The sequence below is a fragment of the Talpa occidentalis genome, unplaced genomic scaffold (genome assembly GCF_014898055.3).
Source record: "Talpa occidentalis isolate TD23 unplaced genomic scaffold, MPIMG_talOcc4v2.1 talOcc4.7, whole genome shotgun sequence".
In the NCBI taxonomy this organism is placed as follows: domain Eukaryota; kingdom Metazoa; phylum Chordata; class Mammalia; order Eulipotyphla; family Talpidae; genus Talpa; species Talpa occidentalis.
In genome coordinates, this window is record NW_023605083.1 from 111872550 (window position 1) to 111897977 (window position 25428).

The 25428-nt window shown below is 46.1% G+C and overlaps 1 protein-coding gene across 5 annotated transcripts in view; it reads right to left on the bottom strand.

The window, feature by feature from the left end:
• Positions 1-4112: 4112 nt before the first annotated feature.
• Positions 4113-25428, bottom strand: part of HLF (HLF transcription factor, PAR bZIP family member) — a 77792-nt gene continuing 56476 nt past the window's right edge. For 2 of the 5 annotated variants that reach the window (XM_054688921.1, XM_037491916.2), the window contains 2 exons: positions 13767-13993; positions 4113-8258 (listed from right to left, as the gene is read on the bottom strand). In XM_054688921.1, the coding sequence (XP_054544896.1) occupies positions 8040-8258; positions 13767-13993 (446 nt within the window). In that variant the 3' untranslated portion in view covers positions 4113-8039. The remainder of the gene's footprint in view (positions 8259-13766; positions 13994-25428) is intronic. The other 3 variants (XM_037491919.2, XM_037491918.2, XM_037491917.2) reach the window with 3 other exon arrangements.

Here is a 25428-nt window from a genome sequence, read left to right on the forward strand (position 1 = left end):
GAAACCTGAAGTCATGTATGTGAGAGGTGATGAGCCTAGATTCCAACCGGGATATTTTCCACTTCCCCAGCCTGGGTTGGAGGCTGGCAAAGAGGGCAAAACTTCAAATAAGACATTGGGCTTAAGAAGAAGTTCTCATATTAGGGTAGGCCGGCCACTTCAGCAACCCACCCCAGGCTCTCAAAGACTTTTTCTCCTTCATGGAACACATCCATGACTCCGAGACCTGGGTCCCTTCCTTCTTAGTCTCCTTCTTCCCCTGGGGCCTCTGCGGGAGTCAGAAGAAAGAAAAAGGAGAAGAGATTATGTGGTGATGTTTATGAGCCTGTCTCATGAACACTGGATTTCATTGGCCAAATCCAGTTGTGTGGCGAAGTGCCAGCAAGGCATAGAGCAGGTTTTCTATGAATCCAGACAGATGGATAAAGGAGAGTCCTGGAGCCCTCGGTGGCTTTTTCAGGCTTTTCGTAATCTTTCCACACCATTTGCAGTGAGGCAACCAGGTACAAGGCAGGCCAGGGGCTGGAGGCTGGCAGGCTGGCAGGCCTTCCTGCTTTGAGTGAATCTTTACTCTCTGGGCTCGTTGGTGTTCTCTCGGGGTCTCTTTCTCTGTAGCCATTCTGCTGCTGTCTGCCGCATGACCCTCTGCCACACTCTGGCCTGTGATTGTTGCCCTTATATGTTCAGGCTCTCAGCTCTCTATATCCTTGGGGAGACCGAGGCAGGTCTGAGGGCAGAAGCTAACAGGAAGACACTGGAATCACCTATGAATTCCTTTTTGTGTGAGCAGCTGGCATCTCTCACAGTGCAAGATTCAGCCTTCCAGTACCATTCAGCACATTTGTGAAAGCAAAGTTCTCCCAAATCCCAACAATATCAGAGACATGAATTTCATGTCCATAAAATCAATCTCATAATTGATTCATGATGTGGTCCTACTCCTTCCTCTGTTTACTCATCCAAAAAGAGGGATGTTGCCAAAATGTGACCGTGGCTCTTGAATCAAATATGTGCAAAATAAAAATGCACCCACTGCAATACACAACACATGATCTATTGTAACACCACTGCAATCAAGCCAAACAACACATATTAATAATCACTGCTATTATTATAAAAAGCAAACAATTGTTGAATTCCTTTTACTCTCTGGGCATTGATCTATATATTTTAGATGTGTGTTGTCATTTAATCCTCGTAACAACCCTATAAGGAGAGTATTCTTTTGCCTATTTTATAGATGCAATTAAAGGCAATTGGTGAATTTTCTAAGGTCACAGATGGTGAATAATAAATTAGGGATTCGAGTCCAGGGTTGGCTGCTCCAGGCTATGCTTCTTGCCACAGTAATTGCTTTTTGGCTTTCTTAAGCCTATTTTTCACAGGAAGCCATGGAGTGCAGTGGTTTAGGACACAAACTCTGGAATCAAGCTTTATGTCTGGGTTTAAATTCTTCTCATTTCATTTCCACGTGCCTGTTCTTCATCTGCAAAAACAGAGATAATAATAGTATCTATTTCATACCATAAGAATTAAATGAGATGTGGCAGGTACAGAGTTTAAGACTCAGTAGCTGTCAGCTGTTCCTAACATTTCCAGGCATGGTGCCAGGCTTGGCAGGATGAAAAGAAGTCAGAGAGAGAGGGTTTTGGACCCAAGTTCTCCTGCCTCAAAACCCAGAGAAGCAAAGGAAACTCACTGCCTTCTTCATTTTCTCCTCCAAAAGGTCATTTTGATTTATTACCAAGAAGCCGTCTCCCAACCACAAAGGCCAAATTTCAATAATTCTCACCCAGCTCCTGGCTAAGAATAATTCTCACCCAGCTCCTCTCAGCCAATGATTTTCAAAGACAGAATTGAATCCACATGCTCTGAGCAGAAGGGCTTGATGGTTGGTGGGATGTGACGCTTGGAGGGTAAAACAAGAGCCACCCATGGAGCAGCCTGTGCGGGCCCTGGGCACTGAGGGCTTGGGAGTGATGGAGTCCCCAGAACCTGGCTTCATGTGGGATCCTGCCATCATAGCATTCTGCCGGCTTTCCAGGTATAGAGAAACCATCATCTCCTCCAAGACCTTTGAAGAAGCCAAATACAAAATCAGAGGCCTTATAGGAATCTTACGTTAAGGTCACTGTATTCATCACTTGGAGAGGAAAGAGGTGTTTGATAATGAAAGCAGAGCTGAACTCTGACTTATAACAGCTCAATTTGAGTTGGAAGGAGCCACCCCTGGGAGGAGGCTCATAGGCCTGAGCACAGAGCCTGCCCTGGTAGGGCCTCCTGAGTGGGAAGCCCCGTCTATGTGAGGGCATCACCCACTCCCACACCACCAGCCCCTGCTCTTTCTTTTGAGCAGAATTTTTTCCTATCCTCATCAAAGGGAAATTGTTCTGGAAAAAATGCCAGGTGAATATTCTACTCCCTGATCCCATGGAGTTACTAACCGAGGGCCCACCACATAGCCATGGAGCTCTTGTCCTTGGCCATTGCACACCCCTCCAAGGCAGAGAGCAGGCCTGCATTTCACAGATGAGAAGATTTTGGTTTAAAAATGCTTACGAGGGGCCTCCCTGGTGGTACAAGGGGTTAAGCACCACACTATGAAGCAGTCCACAGCCTCTGCAGCACAAGTTCGGTCCCCGGCCAGCCCCGGAGCTACCTACCTGGCACAGCAGACCTCTCCTGTCTTGCCTGCTGCTCCTCTCAGCAGTGTACTTCAGTCAGTCTGCCTGTTCTGTTCCCCACTGTCTCTGGTGAATCCTCTCACCCCCCAGCCCCCCCCCCATCTGCTGCCTCTCTGGCCTATGCCCCAGCTCTTGTATGCATAAATAATTAAATCTTTAAAAAAATAAAAATGCTTAGTCGCTGCTCAAGGTCACACACCAGGTGAATGATGGGAAGCCAGTCATTAAGGTCCTCACAGAACACTCTTCTCTCATTTCAGAGATGCTGGGTTCCTGGTCCCCTACCTGGCCCACACAGGGACAGAGTTTGGGGCTCCCCAGATGACTTTACTGGGCTACCTGGGCCAGTATGGGAACCCCACACAACATCAGTCTTTCTATAAACCAGGGCTCTTCCTGCCTTGCGTGCGTGTGTGTGTGTGTGTGTGTGTGTGTGTGTATATGTGTGTGCATGCTTGTGGGGGGAGCTATGGACCTCCCCTACAGAAAATATGGGTATACACAAAAAATCACATATATTTTCATGTAATTATGAATCACATATATTTTCATATATTTTCATGTAATTATGAAAGTTTTGAAATCTCTATGTGGAGCCCCCATGAATTCAAATTTCCATTTCCATGATTTCAAATTATGGCCAAGTTTATAAATCCTTGGCCCCGATGACTTGGCCACCCATGGGCGTTAGCTAGAACTTTAAAAATTTTCAGATTTCTGAGCCCTATCCCAGATCTACTGATTCAGAATTGCTAGACCTATAGTCCTATATCCATTCCCAAATGACTCTTACACATCCAATCAGAAGAGTCTTTGGATTGTTTTGTTTTTTGTTTTGTTTTGGGAAGGACCCTCTAACTGATGCCTGTTCAATAGAACCAGAACTCATCTCTGTCACTTCTGTCTAAGGCTAAGCAAGTTACTTCACCTCCCGAATTTTCCATTTCCTCTTCCGAAACAATTCATAGGCTTGATATGGTATTAAATAAAATATTCCACATTAAGTGTTTAGCACAGTGTCTGGCACATAAAGGCTCATTAAGTGTTAATTTATGGCTAGTTACATTTTATCATTTGTGTAATTAATCTCTGTAAAAGCTCTCTTGGTGATAGAATTGGAAACAGAATCTAATTGCTAGCAGACTGTCAACAAATATACATAAAAGAAAGGAAAAAATTCAAAGTTTATTAAACATGAAGAAAACCAGACAAAGATTTGGATTTAACAGCATACAGACCACCAAAATCAGGGTAGAGAATTAAAATGACCTCATATGAACTTGTACCCGTTTAACAGATGCGGTCTCTGTGGTGTTGCCAAAAGGATCACGGTGGATTATGATGTTGGATGAGGTGCTCCAAAATTTGTCTTGACTTAAATATACTCTTTCCCTCCCTCCCTCCCTTCCTCTCTAGCAAACTCTCTCCCCACCCCCACATTACATCCCATACATACGGTTGGCCCTCTGCAAAATGTACTGCTTTAGTTCCCAAATCTAATCAATCAACATCTGGGATAAGGCTTTGCTCATTTTAAAAATGGCATTATTAATTATAGACGTGGCATCCTTGCCCTGGGGCATGTGGGTCCTGGTGCCCGTGGCAGGAAGCTGGCTGGCTGGGAGCAGAGGTTCCGCCCATGGTCTCCGGTGACCCACCACTCACTGCCCACATTAAATCCTGGCCTCTGTACTCTACATGGGTGAGCAGGTCAAGCCGCCTGCCTTGGGACCGCTCTGATGAACTCTGGTCAAGTTTTGAGTTTCCCCAAAGTTTTGAGGGGAAAATTAGATAAACTAGTAGAAAAAAGCAAAACATAACTTTGTATTTTATAGAACATCTTTTATTTTACCTTGGAGCAGGTGACCAGGGCTCCATTTAAAATTCTCTCGGATTCTTCCAGAAACAGACTCCAGATCTTTTTTTTTTTCTTTTTTGCTATTAAAAAAAATAATCTGGGGGTTTTAAACGTACATTCATGATTATTGTAGGTCTCTCCCAAAATTGGTGCATTGCAAGGGCATCTCTAGGATAACTTCCTCCCCACCCAATGCTGGAACCCTATCTACATGCTCCTCAAAGTAGGGTCTTTCTGCTTTGAGAGATGGTTTCAGGGAGACCGGTTATACTTGAAGAAGAAAAGTCTATCACGGTCTTGGCCAATGTGGGGTTTGAATGTCAAAATTCACAATGCTCAAAAGGTGACCACTTTCTCCAGAGAAGGAAGCCCTCCCATCTCCCTCACCAGCCCTACAAGGCGCAGAGCAGGACTGGCTGCTCAATTTTTGTCTTTCTTAGCAAAGTCCAGGCAGTAGAAACGGCGATGTGACCTTGTCAGGAAGCCCTAGGCCGCTCATTCCAAATAGTGTCTAAGTTATTTTGGCATGGTATGATTTGGATTCATTTTTAATGGTCAAGTAATTAATCTCTGAAAGATGCTTATGATGGAGAGGTGAAAAATGACAACAGGACTCTTAGAATAGCTGCAGTCTGGAGAACTCATTTGACCCTGGTTGATCCAAATCATTCCAAATCAGGCCATGGGGCCCACGCACTTACCAGAACTGCTTTTTTGCTAGTTAGCTGCCCTGGACTGGTGGAATGAGTCCAGGCAAGAGTGCTCAGGCGTGTCTGGGACAATGACCCACACAGAAGGCACCTGCACAGGCTCCAAAGTTTAAACATGTTTAAGACGAGGTAGGCTTTGGAAATCTCTCCTGGCATACAAAGGAATAATTTTTTTTTTAAACGAGCCTTTTATTTCTTCTGCAGAAAAAATAGGTGACGCTCATTTGATACAAACAGCTGAATTCTAAGAACGACCAGTGCTCACATACAGACTCTCAGCTACCATTTTACACGTCAATGAAAGTGGATGAGCCACGGTGCAACCTCTCAGCATTTCTCCATTGAAAGATGTCATCTGCGTATGTTTTGGTCACCACTGCCTCTTAACAATTCTGTTGCAGCTACCCTCTTTACCTCTGTAAAAAGGTCAAACCTGTGTCCATGTGTCTCTGAATATCACTTGTGAAGTTCTGCGTAGGCTGCCAATGGCTTTGTTTCATTACTTATTTACCAGAACAATCTGTTTCAGTTCCAGGACTCTCCCATCTCTCCCCATAATCCATAGCTGAGGCCAAATGCATACCTAGTAGGAATAGCTTCCTAGTCAGGTTTTCCAAGGTGATACCACCGTGAGGGAAGCATTGCTGATGGATTGACAAGAAGACCACCAAGCCATTAAAGAATTAGATACTTGGGAGGCAGAAAACTAGAAAATCCTATGGATAAAGGATATTTTAATCTAGCACAAAATGTTTCTTTGTGATAACAGCAGAATCTCTTGACATTACACAACTTAGTAAAACAAAAGAACAATCACCTTTAAAGTCAAAACATCTACCCGATTATAAACCATACACATAGCACCGATATCAACCTTCTACTGCAGAAGATGCCCGTGGCCACAGAGCACAGAACCATTTGGGGTGTTTGCAGTGATATTCCATTCCAGGAACTCATAATTTTGAAGTGAACATTTTTGTGGCAGATGCTTTTCCTAAACACGGTATCATCCAATAAATATTTGACTAACATTCATTTTGTGCTTTTGGGTGACATTCACTGACTTCTTTCTGAGACCTAAGAGGAAACAAGAAAGTTCCTTATATGTTTTAGAGCGGAATTTGTCACAATAAGCCTCGATATTGTCATAAAATTTTAATTTAAAGCAGAAAAACATGCTAATGTGTCAGTGATTGGCTTGAAATATGAAAGGCTTCAAAATCCCCAAGAGCTTCTTCTCTGTACAACATTGATGAATATATATCTTTGCTATATAATTTTAAAACATGGAATAGTTTTCCTTTTCTGTTTGCTATATATAATATATGTCTTCCAAAATACATTGTCAGTATTTATATCTGAAAAATACTGTACAAAAAAGAACTTCCTATAATTACTCTGTATAAACATTAAACAATTTAATAATCTCTCCTTTTGGTCTATAGTAAACATTTAAATTGATTGGATTAACCACAGTTTGTGACAACACCATCCCCTTCTGAGATACACCAGTGTCTTTTACATTCATTTTTCAGAAGTCCACTTTATAAGAGCACATATGTTTAAAAGCAAACAGAGAATAAGAAACATAAGCTCCAGAATTATTAATTTATGAAGCATTCAAAAATGACACCACTAGGGAAGAGGGTCTTACAAAACATCAACTTATTAACTTAATTAACTGATTTTTAAAAACAGCAAGTATAATTCACAAAAAATATATATATTACAAAAATTGGGGAAAACTGAATCTTAAGCAATTGAGTTGTCTGAATATCAAGAGGGCTATGGAAAACTTTTACTAGAAAAGTGGGTGGTGGGATATAGGACCAAACATGTCAACGTCAAAAGTTGTTCCAAGATGCATTTTTTGGCTTACTTACTGATAAATTAACCCCTCCTTCTTAGACCTGGCATTTCCCTCTGCTTCCCTGTCCTGGGGATGTGCTGGGCATGCTCAAATGCATACTTTAATTTTTTGTTTTTCGAAAGACGGTGAAATTCTTAGGTAGGGAAAATATCCTACGTCCACTAGTAATACTCAGGCAGCATGCTCTAGCGTACAATAGGATTATTGCTTTAGGTACAGACAGTGCAAAAACACACTCTGTGTTCTATAAGAGTACTCTTACTTATCTGGGGTTGGTAGAATTAAAAGGAAACTTAGTAGAGAGCAGTAAGTAAATATGAGATCTAATGAATCTAAACAGCACTTTAAATTTGAAGACGATTATCACCAGAACTGAAAAAATGAGGAAAGCAACCTGTAACCGAACGGAGCTGCAGTGTAGTGCTAAGTTATCCACGGCACCTAATCAGCATGGAAACTTACAGATTAAACAGAAACAAGAGTCTGCAGTCTTGAAAACTGAGCTCTACTATGCTACCGGGGCCCTTTTAGTGGATCCAAGCGGAGGGTCCCCGAAAAGTAGGTAAGAAGAACAGGAAGCAATTCTGAAAGGGTGGAGGTGGGGAACAAGGGGGTCTGCAGGAAACCCCAGAGAGGGCTCCGGAGTCCAGTAAAAACATGGCACCTTTCTTTTGGGGGGGACTCAAGATGATGAGAGGGCTCTCTTAAAATGGCAAGTGCAAAGGAACGCCCACACACCGTTGACCACACACACACGAGCACAAGCACATATACTCACGCACACACACCAAAATGTGTCAGTTGTGTTGATGCCTCTGGTAAAGTGCTGATGTCAGAAAGGTTGGTTCGGGTGTGGTGCTATCAGACAGGAAACAAACTGTCCATCTATTCAAAAGCCAGCCCACAAGAATGCCATCCTACAGGGGCCCGTGCCTGGCCTCATACTTGGCAAGTATGTTCTTGCATTTGCCCAGCTCCTTTCGCAAGTCAGCCACCTCCTGGCGGAGGGCCGAGTTCTCCTTCTCCAGGAACGAAGCCCGGATGGCAATCTGATTCTCCTTCAGCCGCCGGGCGTCTCGGGAGCGCTTGGCTGCCATGTTGTTCTTTCTGCGCCTTGCCCAGTACTTGTCATCCTGCTCATTAGTTACAGAAGGAAAAAGAAACAAGATATTAGATTTCAGCAAAGCTGAGTGTCTTTCAGGCCAGGCCACTGGCAGGCCTCCGGGTTGCACTGAGGCACCAGCCCAGGTCTCCCACCTTGTGTCTCCTGCTTTATAGTTTCTGCATGGCTGAGAGGATGGTCCTGAACGTGGCTTCCTTCCTGGAGCAAGGACCAACCTGTCACAACATACTCCTCCTCCCTCTGCCCAGGGGAGTATGTGACCAATGACGGAGAGCTCTGCGGCTGAATGAATGTTAGCGGCTCAACTCACACCCTAAAAATTCCTAATTTCTTGACTCCCTTTTGATGAAAATTTTGTTTTCTGAACCCTTTTCTTCCATCACCCAGATGCTTGCTGGTATACACTGATACAGTATGGCTGGAAGACCACCTGGTTTGTGGCTCAACTATTCCAATGCACAAGGCAACTCCACCTCTAGGAGCTGATCCCAAGGCCATTTCACGTGCACAACACAGGTACACAAGTTTCACTGAGGCATTGTTTATAGCTGATAAGGATGGGGACATTATCCATAACATGATAGCAGAATCATACAAGAGGATACTCTGCAATTGTTAAACACAATGATCCCGCTGAGCCAGATGTTGATGATATACCACCATGTGGGTGGGGTGGTAGAAACAGTGGTAATATACAGGTAAATATGGCCTCATCCCATTTTGGTTAAAAAAACACAGTATTGATTCACAGAAAGAGGACCCAAAAGATTCATACCAACCTATTAAACATGGTGCCTTAAAGAATGGAAGGAGGGGGATTAAAGAAAGGTAGAATCTTTCCGGCCTCCCCGGTGGCACAGCGGGTTGAGTGCAGCACTGTGAAGCTGTCTGCAGCCTCTGCAGTGCAGGTTCAGTTCCTGGCTGGCCAGGGAGATTCCCACATGGTGTGGCAGACCTCTCCTGTCTTGCCTGCTGAACCCCTCAGCAGTATATTTCAGTAAACCTGCCTGTTCTGCTCCCTGCTCTGTCTCTGTTGAATTATCTCACCCTCCCTCACCTCTGGTCTGTACCCCAGTTCTTGTATAAATTTAAAAAAAAAAGGTAGAATTTTTCACTCTTTATTTTATATCCTCTTAAACTACTAGAATACCGAACAGTGGGCATATACACTTTGGGAATTGAAAATAGAAATTTTTTAAAATTTTATTATATATATTTTTTACATCATTTTTCATTTTTGCACACTGTATGCATTTTCATCGTGGTTATAGTCCCCATACAATTCCCACCCCCCTTGTTTTGATCCTACTCCCTTCTCTCCCTACCCCGTAGTGTGTCTCTGGTTTATAGTTGCTTGTTGATTTTGATTTTCACTTTATTATAATTAGTCTTTTTCCTGGTCCTTTATTTAGATTTTCCTTGTCCCTTATTTAGGTTTTCTAAATTCCTGCTGTGAGTGAGACCATCGGTATTTTTCTTAATCTGCTAAAGATGGAGCTTCTATATGATTCAGCAATTCCACTCCTAGGGATTTACCCAAAGGACACAGAAACATTAATTCAAAAGGGCACCTGCATTCCTATGTTTATCGCAGCACTATTTACAATAGCTAAGCTATGGAAACAACCCAAATGCCCCAAAATAGATGACTGGATCAAGAAGATGTGGTACATACACACAATGGAATATTACTCAGCAATCAAAAAAGATAAACTTATGCAATTTGCAGCAACATGGATAGATCTAGAGGGGATCATGCTCAGCGAAATAAGCCAGAAAGAAAAAGAAAATAGAAATTAAAAAAAAAAACTTCTACCAGCCACTAATCAATATACGCCTATTGATGGCTAGAATTAAGTAATTTACTTGAATTTCCTGTTTAACTGTTCTAGACCTTAACCTTAACTGAGATCAGTGTGAAAGCAATCCTGTCTTCTACCCTGCCAGAAGAAAGGAAATCCTTCCTAGGGATACTAAGAGACGAAGGTCTTCTTTTAGACCTTCCCAATTCATTTCTGGTGCCACCTGGTGAATATTGCAAGTTCTTTTTATTCAACAACTTGCAACAGCAATCCCTCCATCCTCTCAAGGCCAATCCCTGCAGTTACATGCCACACAAGGTAAGTGGGTGAGGCCAGGTCTTACCCTCCCAGGATAAGAAGGGGCAGTTAGCACTGGAGGAGTCACATGGGTGCAAGGCAGGTCCAAAGTCAGTGGCCCGCCCCCACAGCTGCCATTACCCCTGCAGACATTTTTCCTGCACAAAGACCTACAGCATGAGACAGAAAGCATGTGAAGGCACCTCTGGCTGCAGCTCACAAGCTGGTATTTTATTGTATTTATAAAGCACTCACAGCTTTCTATACATTGCAAACCACTATGAAACAAAGTGGGAAAAAAAAGATCTGTATAATAACTGGTACCAGAATTCTTCTTAGAGAGGTAGCTGTTTTGCGAAGAATACCTGGATTAGTAAGCTTGGGGCAGGTATGCAAAGGCTGTTGCTGTTGGTGGGATTCGTTTGGGCTTCTGAGAGGAAGAGGCAAGCTAGGGGAAGTGGGGAGAGGTGAGGCCAGTGATGCAAGAAGCTAGAAGGAGTCAGGGTGCAGGGGGCTTCCCTGGGTAAGCTGGCCTAGGGCTTATGAACAATGGTGAGGCCTGCAGTTCTGGTGGAAGCTATCTGTGCTATTAGATGTGAGCCCAGTTCCACCCCCTTGGGAGTATGAGTAAATCAACCACCCATGTTTTCTCGGGAGAACGCTGTTCCAACTTATTTGAAAGAGGGGCTGACTGAGGATATATCAGAATCTGCGCACAGGGGCACAGGAGGCAGGAGGTAAGGAGTACCTGACAACAGATTCCTGGGAAATTGTAGAAGCTGGGGGTGCGAAGGATAAAAGGGGAGGGGTGAGAGGATGGAGGGGGAACTGCTGACCTCTGGGTAACAACGAACTTCTCTGTTTCTTCGAGCTCTTATTACTTCTAAAGAGCTTCCATTTCCCAGCCTCACCTGTGCATCCACACAGGCAGATGAGCTGGGCAAGTGTGGCCTGGAAACCCTCTCAGGCGGGAGGGGAGCCAGGAGGAGCAGAGGACACAGAAGGCAGAACGATTGATGAAAGGAGCACTGCCCTGGACTAGAAAAAAACCAGCTTGCCTCAATTTGTTGTCACTGCATGGTTGGCGAGGCGGAAGCAGGATATTGAGCGGGACAGAGAAGTCTGGCACAACATTGCATCCCCTTTGCATCTCTCAGGTCCACATGCCTCCGGCTCCTGGTCTCCCTCTCCCAGCACAGAACCACTCAGCCCTGCTCCCATCCTCTTCGCGAGGGTCTTGTGTTGAGGCTACCTTCCCCCCCACCTTGCCAGCCCCTCCTGATTCCCTTTTTCTTGCTAATCTAGAAGTTCCTTGAAGATTGGAACAAGTCAGCACTGGCTCACGTGGGTACCTGCAGGGCTTGGCACACGTGAGCAGCATTTGAGAAATATTTGTCAGATGAATGAATGGACATTTGAAAGTATTAAGATAGCAAGGTGATTAGACTGGTCCTCAGCTAGCAACCCTAGGGGGTGCGTGCTAACCCAAATGATGAAGGGCTCAAGGGAGAAAGTTCAGAGAGTGGTGAGGAAGGCCATTTATTGGCCAGGGCCATTTCGATCCGTCAGCTTGCTCATTTAATGCTGGCAGGCCCACAAAGCTCTCTCCCCCCACTCCTGGCTCATATCCTCTCTGCCAGAGGAGAAGGCGTGGCAGTTCTGCTTCCTGCTCCATATAATGGCCTGCATGCGACCTGAGGCTTCACTCACCACTGAAGCGACCCAAGGACACCTGGCAGAAGAGTACTCCTGCCTGAGTCCCACCTGCCACGTGAAAAGGTGAGGCCTGGCCATGGCAGCAGGAATATGCACATATGCCAGCACAGTTTTCACCTTGGCTTTTGTTGCCAAGGTTACCTGGGTTATTAAGTAAGCCTGCTCTTTCTTCTGAACTTGTAAATGTGGACACCCTGGGAAGGCCTGGCTGCAAGTTACATCTACCACTCAGCAGCATCCTTTCAAACTACCTTCCAAGAGGAAATTCATGCTGAACGGGTTGCCTGGTTTAGTTTCAGAGACGAGCTCTGAAATATGCCCAGAATAGAAGGGCTAAGAACACAGAGTGAGGAGAAGCAGCCAGCGGAAAGGAGGTAACTGCCCAGCACCTGAACCCCTGGCTCCCCTGCTAATTCCATCCATCCAGCCATCAATTCCTTGTCCTGTTGATGTTTGTGGGTGTTTTTACTACACACTTTCCTTTTAGATTCTCAGAGTGACAGCTAGTGGTGTGTCACTAGGAGCCAAAGACTCGGGGACAAAGCCAGACCTCACTCTAGCTAGCAGTTTTCACCTTTCTTCTCCTGTATCTCCTTTTCCTCAAATGCAAACTGGTGACTTGGGTCTAATGCGTGTCTGAGGGCCCTTTCAGCCCTGACCTTCTGCTTCTGCCTCTCTGAAGGGATTCTCAGGTATGTGGACGCAGCAGGAACTGGAATCTGCCAGGTACTTTGCCCTCCACTGTTCTTTCTAGACAGGAAAAGCAGAAGCCACTGGCCTAAATCAGTTCCAGAATAATGTTCCAAACTCCCATGTTCCCAGCCCAGGAGTCTCTCTCCATGTGAACCATATTTAATTTGGAGAATGGGGGTCAGGAATCAGAAAAGGATTAATTATGCCTCTTTCCAGTGCCTTGCATTCTATAATCACATCTCTATTGTCCACATGATTGGAAAGAAATATAGATACAAAATATTCTAAACAATAATCAAAAATAGTCCCATTTTGGTATTCGTGGACATGGCATACTTTGAGAAAGAATTCTTTTCCTAAGATATCATTAAATGTACCAGATTGGTTTTGTTTTAAGTTGCTTCTGACTTCTTAAGGGAAATCTCTTTTTATCTATAAATGATGTGTCCCCTCAACATGAGCTACAGAGTGGGCATTGCATATAAATAGTGTCAGGGAACCCACCAGCTTCCTTAGCAAAATCCCAGCTGGTCATGAAAGGTAGCAGTGGGGAGAGAGGGCCTGTCTCCAGCTATTATTCCCTGAGGCCTACGGGCAGCAGTTAATTATCAGTAAATTCCCAAAGGGAGTGTATCCTTCAGAGCGCAGTCTAGCTGCCCTTCCCAAACAATTTTCTGTTTATTTTCAACCTTGAAAGATTCTGCTTTAATTTTATTAGGTTTTCATGGTTTTCCCTGCAGACAGTATCAGGTTTGCTTCCTTCACAGGTTGTAAATCACTCCAGCATTTTATTGCTTCTCCTAGTTTCTGTGCATTATCAAGATATGAAAGGTATTATTTCCAAAGACACCCAGAGAAAAAGCCACTTGCCTGGGGACACAGGCCAAGACACAGGATCAGAAGCCAAGAATCCTGCATTCACAGTGGTGTGAGCAATCTGAGGTCACCCTTTCACCTGCCTCTGGGTCCTCCCTCTTAGCCCTCCCCCAGCCTGATTACCAGTTCCAATTTACCTTCAGGTCGTCAGGGATGAAGACTTTGCGGGCTTTCTTAATCATGGGCTGTGGCTTCAGTTCTTCCTCAGAGAACTTGCGTTTGCGAGGGTCGAACATTTCCTGGCCAGGGATGCTGGAGAGGGCCAGATCGGCCGGGTCCGGCTCGTACCCCACGGGGACCTGGATGGTGTCGGGGTCGATGGGGCTCGGTGTGTTGCGGTTTGCTGGCAGCAGCTGACCTGGAACTGTACAGGAGTTTTCATTCGCGAACTCTCGAGACCCACAGACAACTACTTGATGCTCCAGAGTGAGTTGTGAGAGATTTCGCCTTACTAGAACATGCCCTAACATCATGTCTCATCCCTCCTCGCCTTCTCCTGAGAATACCACAGGCTGAGTTTGACTTCACTCATCTCAGATGAGGCCAAAGGCCCACCTATACACGTTCACAGACGAAATAAAAAGACACGTCCATTCTCCCGGTGACACGTGCCGGTGACAGGCTCTGTGCCAGGCGCTCTGCAAGGTGCAATGGAGCGCCCTATTATCATTTTTACCTTTGAGATGTTTTCCAGGTGAGTCAGGAGAATCAGACCGAGAATTCACCAGTGAGGCTACCGTGGGGTGTTGACAGGAGTAAACCTTACCTACTTCCAGGTGGGAGGAAATAGCCCATGCTGCAAAGGCATTTAGGGAACACTTTCTAGAGCTGACACAGAGCAGCTGCATCTTGAGACTAATGGTAATTGGCAAAAGAAAGTAATCCAGCATGAAAGACTAGACAGAGGCTTGCATTTGAGTAGCAGCCTTGGGGAGCGGTGGCACTAAAACAACATGAGACGTCGTGAGGAGAGGGGACGTGCAGGAGATGTGGCTGGGCAGTGATGTGGCCGAGCCGCTGCACAGGGGCGACGGTATATACAGCCTGGGCATCACCAGAGGACTCTGAGCACTGACATGACAAGCAACGCTGGTTTGGAAAGAAGACTCAGCCTGATTACCAGTGCCAGGGTTGGAGAAGGCGAGTCTGGAGATGTGAGATCAGCTACGAGGAGGTTGTGATAACCCATGCAATTGTTAGTGCCGGCAGCGGGGACAGTGAGGAGGAGGCAGGTGTAGGAAATATCTGACAGGCGAGAAAGGACATCACAGAGCCAGTCAGTCTATCGTCTACTTGCGGTCCCACGGGCTAAGGCACTGAAAGGCACACACGCCGTCCACAGAACAAAGGCTTCCCTGCATCTGGGAATGTGTTTCACCGGTGCCAGGGAAGTTAGTGACAGACCACAGTGTTCACGTGGGGAGCCCTGAACCATAAGCCCTGGCTTCACCGGAATTTTTCGATAGCTGCTTTCACTCCCAGAGAATAAATGAGAATACAGCTTGCCCAGTTTGGCCCTCCTCCTCCTCTTCCTCACTGCCAGTGTGGACGGCGTGTGAAGTGTCCTCTGCGTTTCATTAAAACAGGCCCCAGGTTGAAGCCTGAAGCCACATGCTCACACTCTAGCTAAGCTGCGAAACCACGGTCATCTGTTTTCAGGAAAGGCCCGCTGGGGGGCCGGCAAGATGAGAGTTCTGAGTGAACTTTAGGGGCCCCTTTTGCTTTGTGCTCTCTTTGCATCCTGCTCGCCAACCAGGAAGAGATGGCCCCGGGGCATTGGCAGAAGATGGAGACTTCTCTGGAGCCAGGCTGTGCATAGCGCAGCTCCAGCTTCTAGAGACTGCTGAGCCCTGTACTGGATGGTGTCGCACTGGATTTGATCTTGTGCCTCCTGACATTGCCTCAGAAAACAAACCATATCTGAGTCAATTGGGGATTTTACTTTCCCTTTAGAAACTCTTTGAACTTAGTAACAAAGCCACCCAATGCCCCATCACGACAACCACCACTCTCCCCCACCCCTAACACACGCATGCACACTGCCCTATGCACCCTTCTCCTACCTTCTGGAAGCATCTTTTAATAGTTCTCAAAGTTAATTGCTCCCAGTTACCTCAAGTTTTCCCTCAGCACTTCATTATTCTGTGATATTAAAATGTTCTCCTTATTGCTTTATAAATGTTCTTTTTTTTTATTTTATTTATTTTTTTTTAAATAATAAATTTTATTTTTATATTCCCCATACAATTGCAGCCCCCCCATTCTGACCCCAATCCCTCCCCTCCCGCCCCCGCCCCCCTAAAAGTGTCTCTGGTTCATAGTTTTTTGTTAATTTTGATTTTCACTTTCTTATAGTTATTCATTTTCCTGGTCCCTTATTTAAGTTTTCTAGATTCCTGCTATGAGTGAGACCATCCGGTATTTTTCTTTTTCTTTCTGGCTTATTTCGCTGAGCATGATCCCTTCCAGCGCCATCCATGTTGCTACAAATTGCATGTGCTTATCTTTTTTGAATGCTGAGTAATATTCCATGGTGTATATGTACCACATCTTCTTGATCCAGTCATCTATTTTTGGGCATTTGGGTTGTTTCCAAAGCTTAGCTATTGTAAACAGTGCTGCTATAAACACATTCAGCTTTATAAATGTTCTTAATCTTTACATACATACGTATAGATGTACACACACACACACACACACACACCCCTCCTCTACCAGCTATGGTCTTTCATATTTTATCTATTTCATCTCCACCCCTCACTGTGGTGCCTACTTACAGTTCAGCTTCTGCAAAGAGTAGCCTTCATTTAGTGGCAACCCTCTGAGACGCCGGGCTCTGACATTCATTCATGGACATTCTAACAATAACACTTCACATTTAGGCAGAAGCCTGCTTTGCGTTCTTTCTCTTCAGCTCTTTCTTCCAATGCAAGTAGGTCAGCCCTACCTGCCTAACTGGACCGCAGATGAGGCCAGTGGTTTCCCCAGCACCAAGCAGCAAATGGCAAAGCATCTGAGAAACGGAGTCAGGTCCTTTTTCTCCCTCAAAGACACCCTCAAATCAGTGTGTTTATCGACATTTTCTACTGAATCAACTCCACTGGATTCATTTTCTCCCTTTGTTTCAAATGTCAACAGCACCACTGGGTAGCAGGGAGGAGGGTCTTGAGTATTTTGTCCTACCGTTAGTGGACTTGCAAACATTTAATATAACAACTTTCGATTTAAGAATGTATCACTAGATCTCATTTTCAAATTATTAAAGATGTTCACTGTAAAATCAACACATGCAGGAGTGTGTCAAGAAAGCAAAAGTGCTAGTTCTCCCTCTACCCTTCCCGGCAATCCATCTCCCTGCTCTTCCCAGAGGGGAGAGAGTCTTAAGTGTTCGGTGTCACCCTCTCAAGCTCTGTTTTTTCCTTATTGCTTCTAACAGTGCTAACATTTCTAACCTCTTAGTGTTCAAGGTAAATATCAGATCTTCATCTTCTAGGAACTGTTGTTGCTCTTTTCAGTGTTTATAATGCCCACTTTAAAAAAAAAAAAAAAACTCACTGCATTAGCTAGGTTCTGTAAGACAGTGAGGAATGAGATATGAGACTTGAGATCCCATCTCTCCCAGACTTGAATGGAAAGAGCTTTCAATCTTCACGACGTTGCCTATGAAGATTTGATCTAGAATCCTAGCAGACACAGTTTAACAACTGTAGGCAGTTGTAGGAATTAAGACAGCTCAAGCCCTCTAGCCTGGTTGCACTGAGAGGTGTTTTCTTTTTTTCCATCAGAAACCATGTAATAAATTTCCTCAAATGCCTTTCCAGAATCTTTAAGGATGATCATGTGGCTTTATGCTTTATTTGCGAAATCTCAGCTTGGTATTTTTCCAAGGCTTTCTTTGAAAGATCCAGGGTGAACAAGATCAACCCTGTGAGGTAGCCTCTACCATTTGCTTGGAACATTTTCTTCTTTCTAAAAGCATCTTGATGAAAGTCACTTCCAGGGGGGGAAGGAGGATTTCTGGAGGAAAGGGTGGAACAAAGGCCTCAAATCTGGAGAGAGATTAGAAGTCACCTTTAAACTCAAAATGAGCCTCCACTTTTGTCACAAATTAGGAATGACGAAAAGTCCAAAGAATAAAACTGAAGCTAGGATGTTTCTTATCCTTCCAAACTTTAACAAGAACTTAGCATCCCATCATGTTAACTGACTAGTCAGAATCATCAGTGAGCCGAACAGCAATCTGTGTCCATCTCTCTTTTCAAACCAGCGGTTTATTTCTTTAATTTATGACTGCCTCGAAGTAATAGAGTTGTGTTGACTAGTTAGTTCTTCAGGTTACCTGTCACACCCACCCCCTTCTGATGTGCACTAGTTCTGGCAGTTAAATAAACAAGGCATTAGGTTTACAGCTGTCTTGTCAGGACAGACACCACCACCCAGTGCTTACCACTGATGTGTGTGCACCAGCAGCTGGTGAATGTGGTTCTCTATATAGGAAGGTTGAGAAAAAAGGGCCAAAGCGTTCTTTATCAGAACCGATGGGAGAAATTTCTTGTAATTCAAAAGGTCTCAGATCTTTCTTTCTTGCCACCATCCATTTATGGTGTATTTGCATTCATGATCTCCTGGACCCCAGACACTCAGTGTAGGCCACTGAGAACTGTGACTGTTTGGTTAACACATAGTCTGGGTCTGAAATAGCCCCTTTGTCTTTGTCCCCACTGCTTTCAGAAGAGAACTGCCACCAAGGCTCACAGCTAGCTCTGAGAACCCCTTGCTTTGCATTGAGTCATTGACCTTAGCAGACTCTAGGAACACTCCAGGTCAACAAAGTGCTCACAAGATGTACAGAGATTAAATAAAAACCTCGCAAGTACAGCCTAAGGAGAGGGGTTTCCTGGATTCTGAGGCCAACCAGCCTGTCACTGTTCTGATGTCAAGATCCTGTTACTTTGTTCAACAAGCGATTTACAAAGTCAACTGTGACCTAATGGCCAAAGGTCTTGTCCTCCCTCTATGCATGTCCTGTTGCTTGTGGCTCTGCAGTTCCAAGCAGAATCTACTTTCCCTTCCCTTGAACCTGGGCTGGGTCTGAAACTCCTGCCAGCCAACAGAGTGCAACGTGGCAGACAAGGCAGTGTCAGCTCCGCGGCTGCACCTGACCAGGCTTTGCAGGTTTTGGCTCTTTCTCTCTAGCATGTTGGCCACCAGCATAAACACACTTGGTCTAGCCTGCTGGGGAAAGAAGCCATGTGGAGCAGGCCGGTATAGGTCAGCCTAGATGTGTGTTCCTGAGAGCTGCTCCCCAGATCTGTGAGCCTGGCCAAAATCAGCAGAGCCATGACCCACACGGTGGTCCGGAGGGGTGAACAAGAAGCCCTCGTGTGTGTGTATGCCACTGAGAACTGGGACTGTTTGGTTAACATTATCATGGCAACAGACGACTGATCTGTGAGCCCAGTTGTTGTGTTTGGGGAAATACTTATGCAATAACCTTAACATTGGAGCAGGCATTTTTTTTTTTTTTTTTTTTTAAACACAGAGGGGTTAAGCTGGGAAGTGACTCAGACTTGGGTTGAATTCTGATTCTGCCACTTGTAAGTCATGAATAAGGGCATTTGTATAAAGGGACCAGGACCAAAAACCAGTCTGTTTTGCAAAACAGGGACTAGTGGTGATTTTGGCCTTTTTTATCTACCTCTCTGAGTTTCAGTTTCTTCATCTGCAAATAGAAATGACTCCACCTGCCTCTTAGAGTTGTGTGAGAAACAATATGTATGTAAATAAACTATTTACACAAAGCATAGTACTTGGAAAGTACTCAAAAAGTGGTTTCTATATAAATACAAGTAGAAAATATAGATACTATGATCACAGAATAACCTAAAAATAAAGCAAATAAACAGATTCTGCCCCCTTGTCTAAGCAGCACGATTTCTCCCCTGAACTACTAGCACCTCCTCCTAACTGTCCTCCTTTCTTCCATTTGTCTCCCTACAAACCATTCTAAAAATGCCGACCAGCTCTCTGGCCCACCTGTGTCTCTACAGGCACCTCTCTTTCTCCTTTTCCTAATAAACCTGGCCCTTTTTAAAAAAAGAATTTATTTATGCATCCAAGAACTGGGGTGCAGGCCAGAGGTGCAGGGGCATGAGAGGATTCACTAAAGACAGAGTGGGGAACATAATAGGCAGATGTAGTGAAGTACACTGCTGAGGGGAGCAGCAGGTGAGGCAGGAGAGGTCTGCTGCACCATGTGGGTTAGCTCCTTGGCTGGGGATTGAACTAGTGTTACAGTGGTTGCCGATAACTTCATAGTACAAAGACTTAACCCCTTGTGCCACCAGGGAGACCCATAAATCTAGCCTTTTAAAATGTAAAAAAATAAAAATAAAATTAAGGTGCAGACCGATGCAGGCTACTTCCTCCATCAAAACCCTCCATAGGCTGAGCACTGCCACTGAGAAAAGCATTCGAGGCTCCTCTCGCCCAGGATGCCCAGCCACGCTGCTTCTCTGCTCCTCCCACGCCCCCGGCAGGACCCATGCAGGTGCTTAGTATTTGCTCTTCCTAAAACATTCTCCCCTGCTGCCTGCCTGCCTGGTGCCTTTGCATGACTTAGACTTCAGCTCAAATGCCATCTCCTCTAATCTTACACTTTCTTCCATCCCAACTCACTGCCTATCAAGCCGTCCTGCTTGCTTGCCTGTGTGACATTTCTCTCCACCCAATAATTATAAAGTTATCCTTTATATGTGTTGATATTTGCTGCCTGTCCCTCCTCTGCGGTGCATGTGAGTTCAGGGAACACTGACCTTCGCTAATTCGTTGCTGCATCTCCAGCTTCTAGGTGGAGCCTGCGAGGAGGGGATACTTACTACAAACCCCTGAGTAACCTGAAATAAATACTTCCAGTTCCTAAAAAGAACTGTTTGGTGGAATAGGGACCTTATTTACTTATTGTATTTTGCAAATTGTCTATAATGAGCAGTTTCTACTTTCAAAATTGGGGTGGAGAAGAAGAATGCATTCTTTTTAAAACATAGATTTTGCTACACTTTGAAAATAACACATCCAGGAGGCTGTTAAGAGTTGTCAAGAGAAGAACATTCAAGCTGTAGGAAGGAAAAAGAGGAGGAATAAAGGGAAAGCAATGAGAGAGGGGCAGATGAGGCAGAGGAGGAAAAAGAAGAGAAAGAGGAATCAGGAAGCTAAAGAAGGAAGCTAAGAATGAATGAAAGAAGAAATGAAGGAAGAAAATATAGAAAGAGGACCAGAGGGGGGGAAAAGAAAAAGAGAACAAAAAGGTTTAGCCAAAGGCTCAATTAGAAAGTGCTCTTCTGACCCCCAGCAGCTGTGGATCTGTCTCATCTCCGATACACAGCAAGTATCCTAAGCACTGTATGGCTAATAAACCAAAACACACACGCACACACCCCCGCTTTGTGCCAAATTCAGGCAAGTTCCAGGCAAGTACCCTCCATGACTGCAGCGCAAATGCACCAAAAGGCCTGCTACAAAGATCATTCTGATCAAAGTGCCTTTTTCAACAATTCTCTCCACGCCATCACAGGCTGTTGATAGAAATAGGGGTGACGCAGGATGCTGAAAAGCCAGCTCATCCATTTTTTGTAACATTAGGAAGGGGTCAACTGTTACCATTTACTAAGGGGGTGAATGACACGCAGCCGGGGCTGCTGTGGGGTAACTGGGTGGGGCACTGGCCCTCGTGCTCCCTCATGTAACCTTTCCAATAGCTGTGTGAAGGTGAAATTAGCCCTACTTTTCCAGAGAGGGAAATAAAGGAATGGAAAAAAGGGGGTTTGAGAAAAGCTCAGAAATGCTAAAAATTTGCCCAACTAGTTGATGAAACAGAGACTCAGCTCCCAATCCTGAGCTTATAATCCAAGTTCTGGGTCCTGCAATGCCCCAGAGATAAGCAAGGTCTGTACTTCCCGAGTGAGGGCCTGGCAGCAGGACATGGGCTAGCAGCTGAGTGTACAGCACTCCACGGAGCCACCGGCCTGCTCACCAGGGGGGCACTGTATTGCCTCCCACATTTTATGGATGAGGAATGGAGGATCAGAGAGGTAAAACCACCTGCAAAGAGTCACACGGTTCAAAAGCCGGGAGGAGGTTGGGTGTAGTTCAGGCTCAAGTCTGCTTAGACCACAGTCATGTCCTTTCCTCTCAAAGGTCCAGAAGAGAAGGAAAGGTGAAGACTCCACAGGCCCCTCCTCTGCAGCCCAACAACTACCTTGGCCAGGCAGGAATGGCCAAGAGGATGTCACAGCCAGACCCCCCGCCCCATTCCCTTTTCTGTCTTCCTCTCTCACCTTCTTCCTCTCCTTCATGACATCGGTCCCCCGAAGGGTACAGGGACATTCTACCAAACAACTAATGACCACTGGCCAGGGCTGCTGTCAACACGACATCTCACTCACTGGCATCTTTAAAGAGCTTCTCGATAGCTGGAGACCAGGCTTAGTAGGAAAAGGATCAAGGTTCCTGGCAGAGAGGGGGGTAACATATTTTGTTAAGTGGATATGAAGTTGGCTTTCTGGGTCACTGCATGCAGGAGGCAAGTTTAACATCTATACCCTTAAATTACAGTGCATCAATTAATCTTGGTCCAGGTTTGGGCAAAGAAAGACCATTGGAACTCTGTCCCCAAGTGCCCCTCTAGCCTCTGTCCCTCCGCTTCAGCCTGTCCTCTAGGAGACAGCACAGCTTATCAGAAAGGCTGGACACACGAGGACTCACTGAGGCTTCCCCTAACTAGCTCTGTGGCCGTGGGCCAGTCACTGCACCACATAAGTCTTTCCCCAACCCCCCACTCCACCCCACCCCCCAGCAAGTGCCCTCATCTCCCCTCATGGGCTCAGGGGGACAGAAAGAGCTGGAAAAGGCCCTCAGTGTGACATCTGCCCCTTCCCCCAACACACAAGCCTTCAGCTCCACTGTCCTCCAGCTGTAGCCTGAGTAGAGCTTGTGGCATGTCATTGAACGGGAGCCCATGTCTGGGACAAGCCCTTTGCCCTGGGATTGTGCATCAGCACCCAACATGGCCCTGACTTGACTCTGCAGCCCCGACTTGGCAGGAGCCAGGCCTGGTTAAAGGCCTCTCATTCCAACGGTATTTATCATCACACTTCTTGCCCATGGTGTCAGCAAGAAAGCTGCCTCCTTGAATGGAGAGAGAGGTGAGACAGGAGCTCAAAGTCATGGCCTGGCAGAAGTCAGTTGGAGGGTTCAACGGAAGTTCCAGCTGGTGGTCGGGGCATATGGGGGCCCACTGCCTTCTTACCACCCTTTGAGGCAGAGCACCCTCCTCTCCCCTTGGCCAAGACCTCTCTTCAAGCAGCCACAGAAACTTGGGGTGCAGAGAAGTAACAGGGTGGCCAGAAAGGAGCTCATGAGCCAGGGAATAAGACTACATTGACCTGTATTCCAATTCCTGCAACACTAGCCCCCCTGAGGTGGGTACGGAGGGTTGTGAATGAAAAGCAAGAGGCACAATTTCCCCCCTCACACACACATGCTCAGGCCCCCACCCCACCCCGAAGTTATGCAGCAACAACGGGAGAAGAGGGAGCCTCCTGGATTTCTCTGCGTTATAGGAAAGGCCCGGTGGGGCAAAGACCTGGGAGATGAAATGTAAGTCCCAGCCAACCCACCAGTTAGCTCAAAGTCTTCCTGTGGCCTTGCGCTTTGGTTGTCTCTGCTGAAGGAATAGAGGCCCAGTCCCTTCAAGGCCGCCATGGTGACGGCGGGAATGCAGCCATCCCAGACCAGGCAGGTTCATTGTTGATTCCAGCAAGCGGAAAGAGAATTCTGGAGCCTTCAGTATCTCTAACATGCCTTTAATGCTGAATCAGGAGACTGGGCTCAGAGGCAGACCAGCAGGCAGGGAGACAGGCAGGCAGCAACAGAGCCTCCTAATACCCACCCCCCAAGATCTCCCTCTTCTCTCTGCCTGGGTGTCTGTACTTACAGGTACATGCACCCCATGTGTGCCAGGTTCTCGCCCATTGTCAGTAATCACAGGCACACCGTGCCCTGTGCTCACGCCTCTAAGCACTTTCTTACAACACATTATCACCTGTGGGCAATGAAACTTAGGAGGAAAACAAGGCCGCAGGTGGAGGCCACAGAGGCTAGCAGCAGGAGATGAAAAAGAGCCCGAGGCACTCCATTTCCCCTACAATGACCATTTCCAGCCTCCCTGCACCCCCACAGATGAGAGGACTAGTGACAAGATGCTGGAGAGGGCAAGGTGTGTGTCCCCCTGTGCTCCCTTGGTGATGCTGTCAAGACCATAGCTTCCCACAGAAGAGCAGAGACAGGCGAGCACCCGCTTTCACTTACACACTGGTCCTAGTTCACCCCAGGGCTGCACTCTCTTGACAACCCTCCAAGTATGTGTGGCCAATGAACACCTTTCACCAGTGGAGAAACTGAGTCACTAAGCGGTTGACCCGGGTGGCCGTCAAATGGGACCTCCTTCTTCTTAAGTGGAGAAACAAGCTCCCCCAGACCTAGAGTCTATTTTCAGAGGCAGTTTCCTTTTTTTTTTTTTTTTTAAGATTTATTTATTTATGCATGCCAGAGCTGGGGTACAGGCAAGAGATGCGAGGGGCGGTGAGAGGATTCACCAGAGACAGAGTGGGGAGCAGAACAGGCAGACTGACTGAAATACACTGCTGAAGGGAGCAGCGGGCGAGTCAGGAGAGGTCTGCTGAGCCATGTCGTTGCTCCCTGGCCGGCCAGGGATTGAACTTGTGCTTCAGAGGCTGCGGATTGCTTCACAGTGTGGTGCTTAACCCCTTGTGCCACCAAGGAGGCCCGCACTTTCCATTTTTAATGGCAATATGTGTCACCTGAATCAGCACCACCTCGGTCCCTGGAGTCCCTTTAATTGTCTGAGTGGATGAAAATGTGCAGGCCCAGCCATTTGAAACATGCACTTTTCAAACTGCTGCCGTGGCTAGTTATTAAACTGACTATTCTCTTTGGGGTTATGTTAAATTGTTTGTTTGGGGGCAGAGGGGAGAGTGAAACAGGAGACAGCTAAGGGAACAGCTGCCTGATGTTCACCATGAGCCCAGGCTCTGACCTGACAGCAAACAAACGGCCCGAACTCCCCGAGCAACACCCTTCCTCCTCTCCCCAACCCCCAAAACCAAACCAACAAACATAGGAAGAAAAACAGGATTGTCTTAGAGCCTGAGTTTCCGGATGAACATGAATAGGATTCAGGTGTGTCTGCGGGCCTGAAGCGACTCAGGAGATCCACAGAAGTTCTTTCCTGCGCGAGTCTCTAAGTTGAACACCCAGATGAGAACACGCCTTTCCAAAGCCTCCTTGCCTTGGCTCGTGTCCAGTGTCCTCTGTAATTCTCCCTTGCAGAGTTCTCAGAGAACTCTGTGAACCAACTGGTGCACTGTTGGCTGGTCTCATGGCCATTGCTGTGCCAAACTCACCTCCCATCTCCCATGGACCCACAGACTCTCCTCTAGGTCTCTCCATGTCTGTGAACTGTCAATGTCTCCATTCCTCCAGACTCTGGCCTTTAACCCCACACCTCTCATGCAGGAGGGAAAAGTGAGGCATGAATGGAATCTGAAGATTCCATCCGTTAGAGGAGCCTTAGGGAGATTCTTGGGGAGCACTTTGACCACCCAAGTAAATAATAGGAGCGGTGCGATGAGAGCAAAGGCTCATTTTGGCTCTACTAATAAATTATCTTAGAGCTCAGTGGAGGTTCTCCTTTGTGATTCAGATTCCTATCACAGGCTA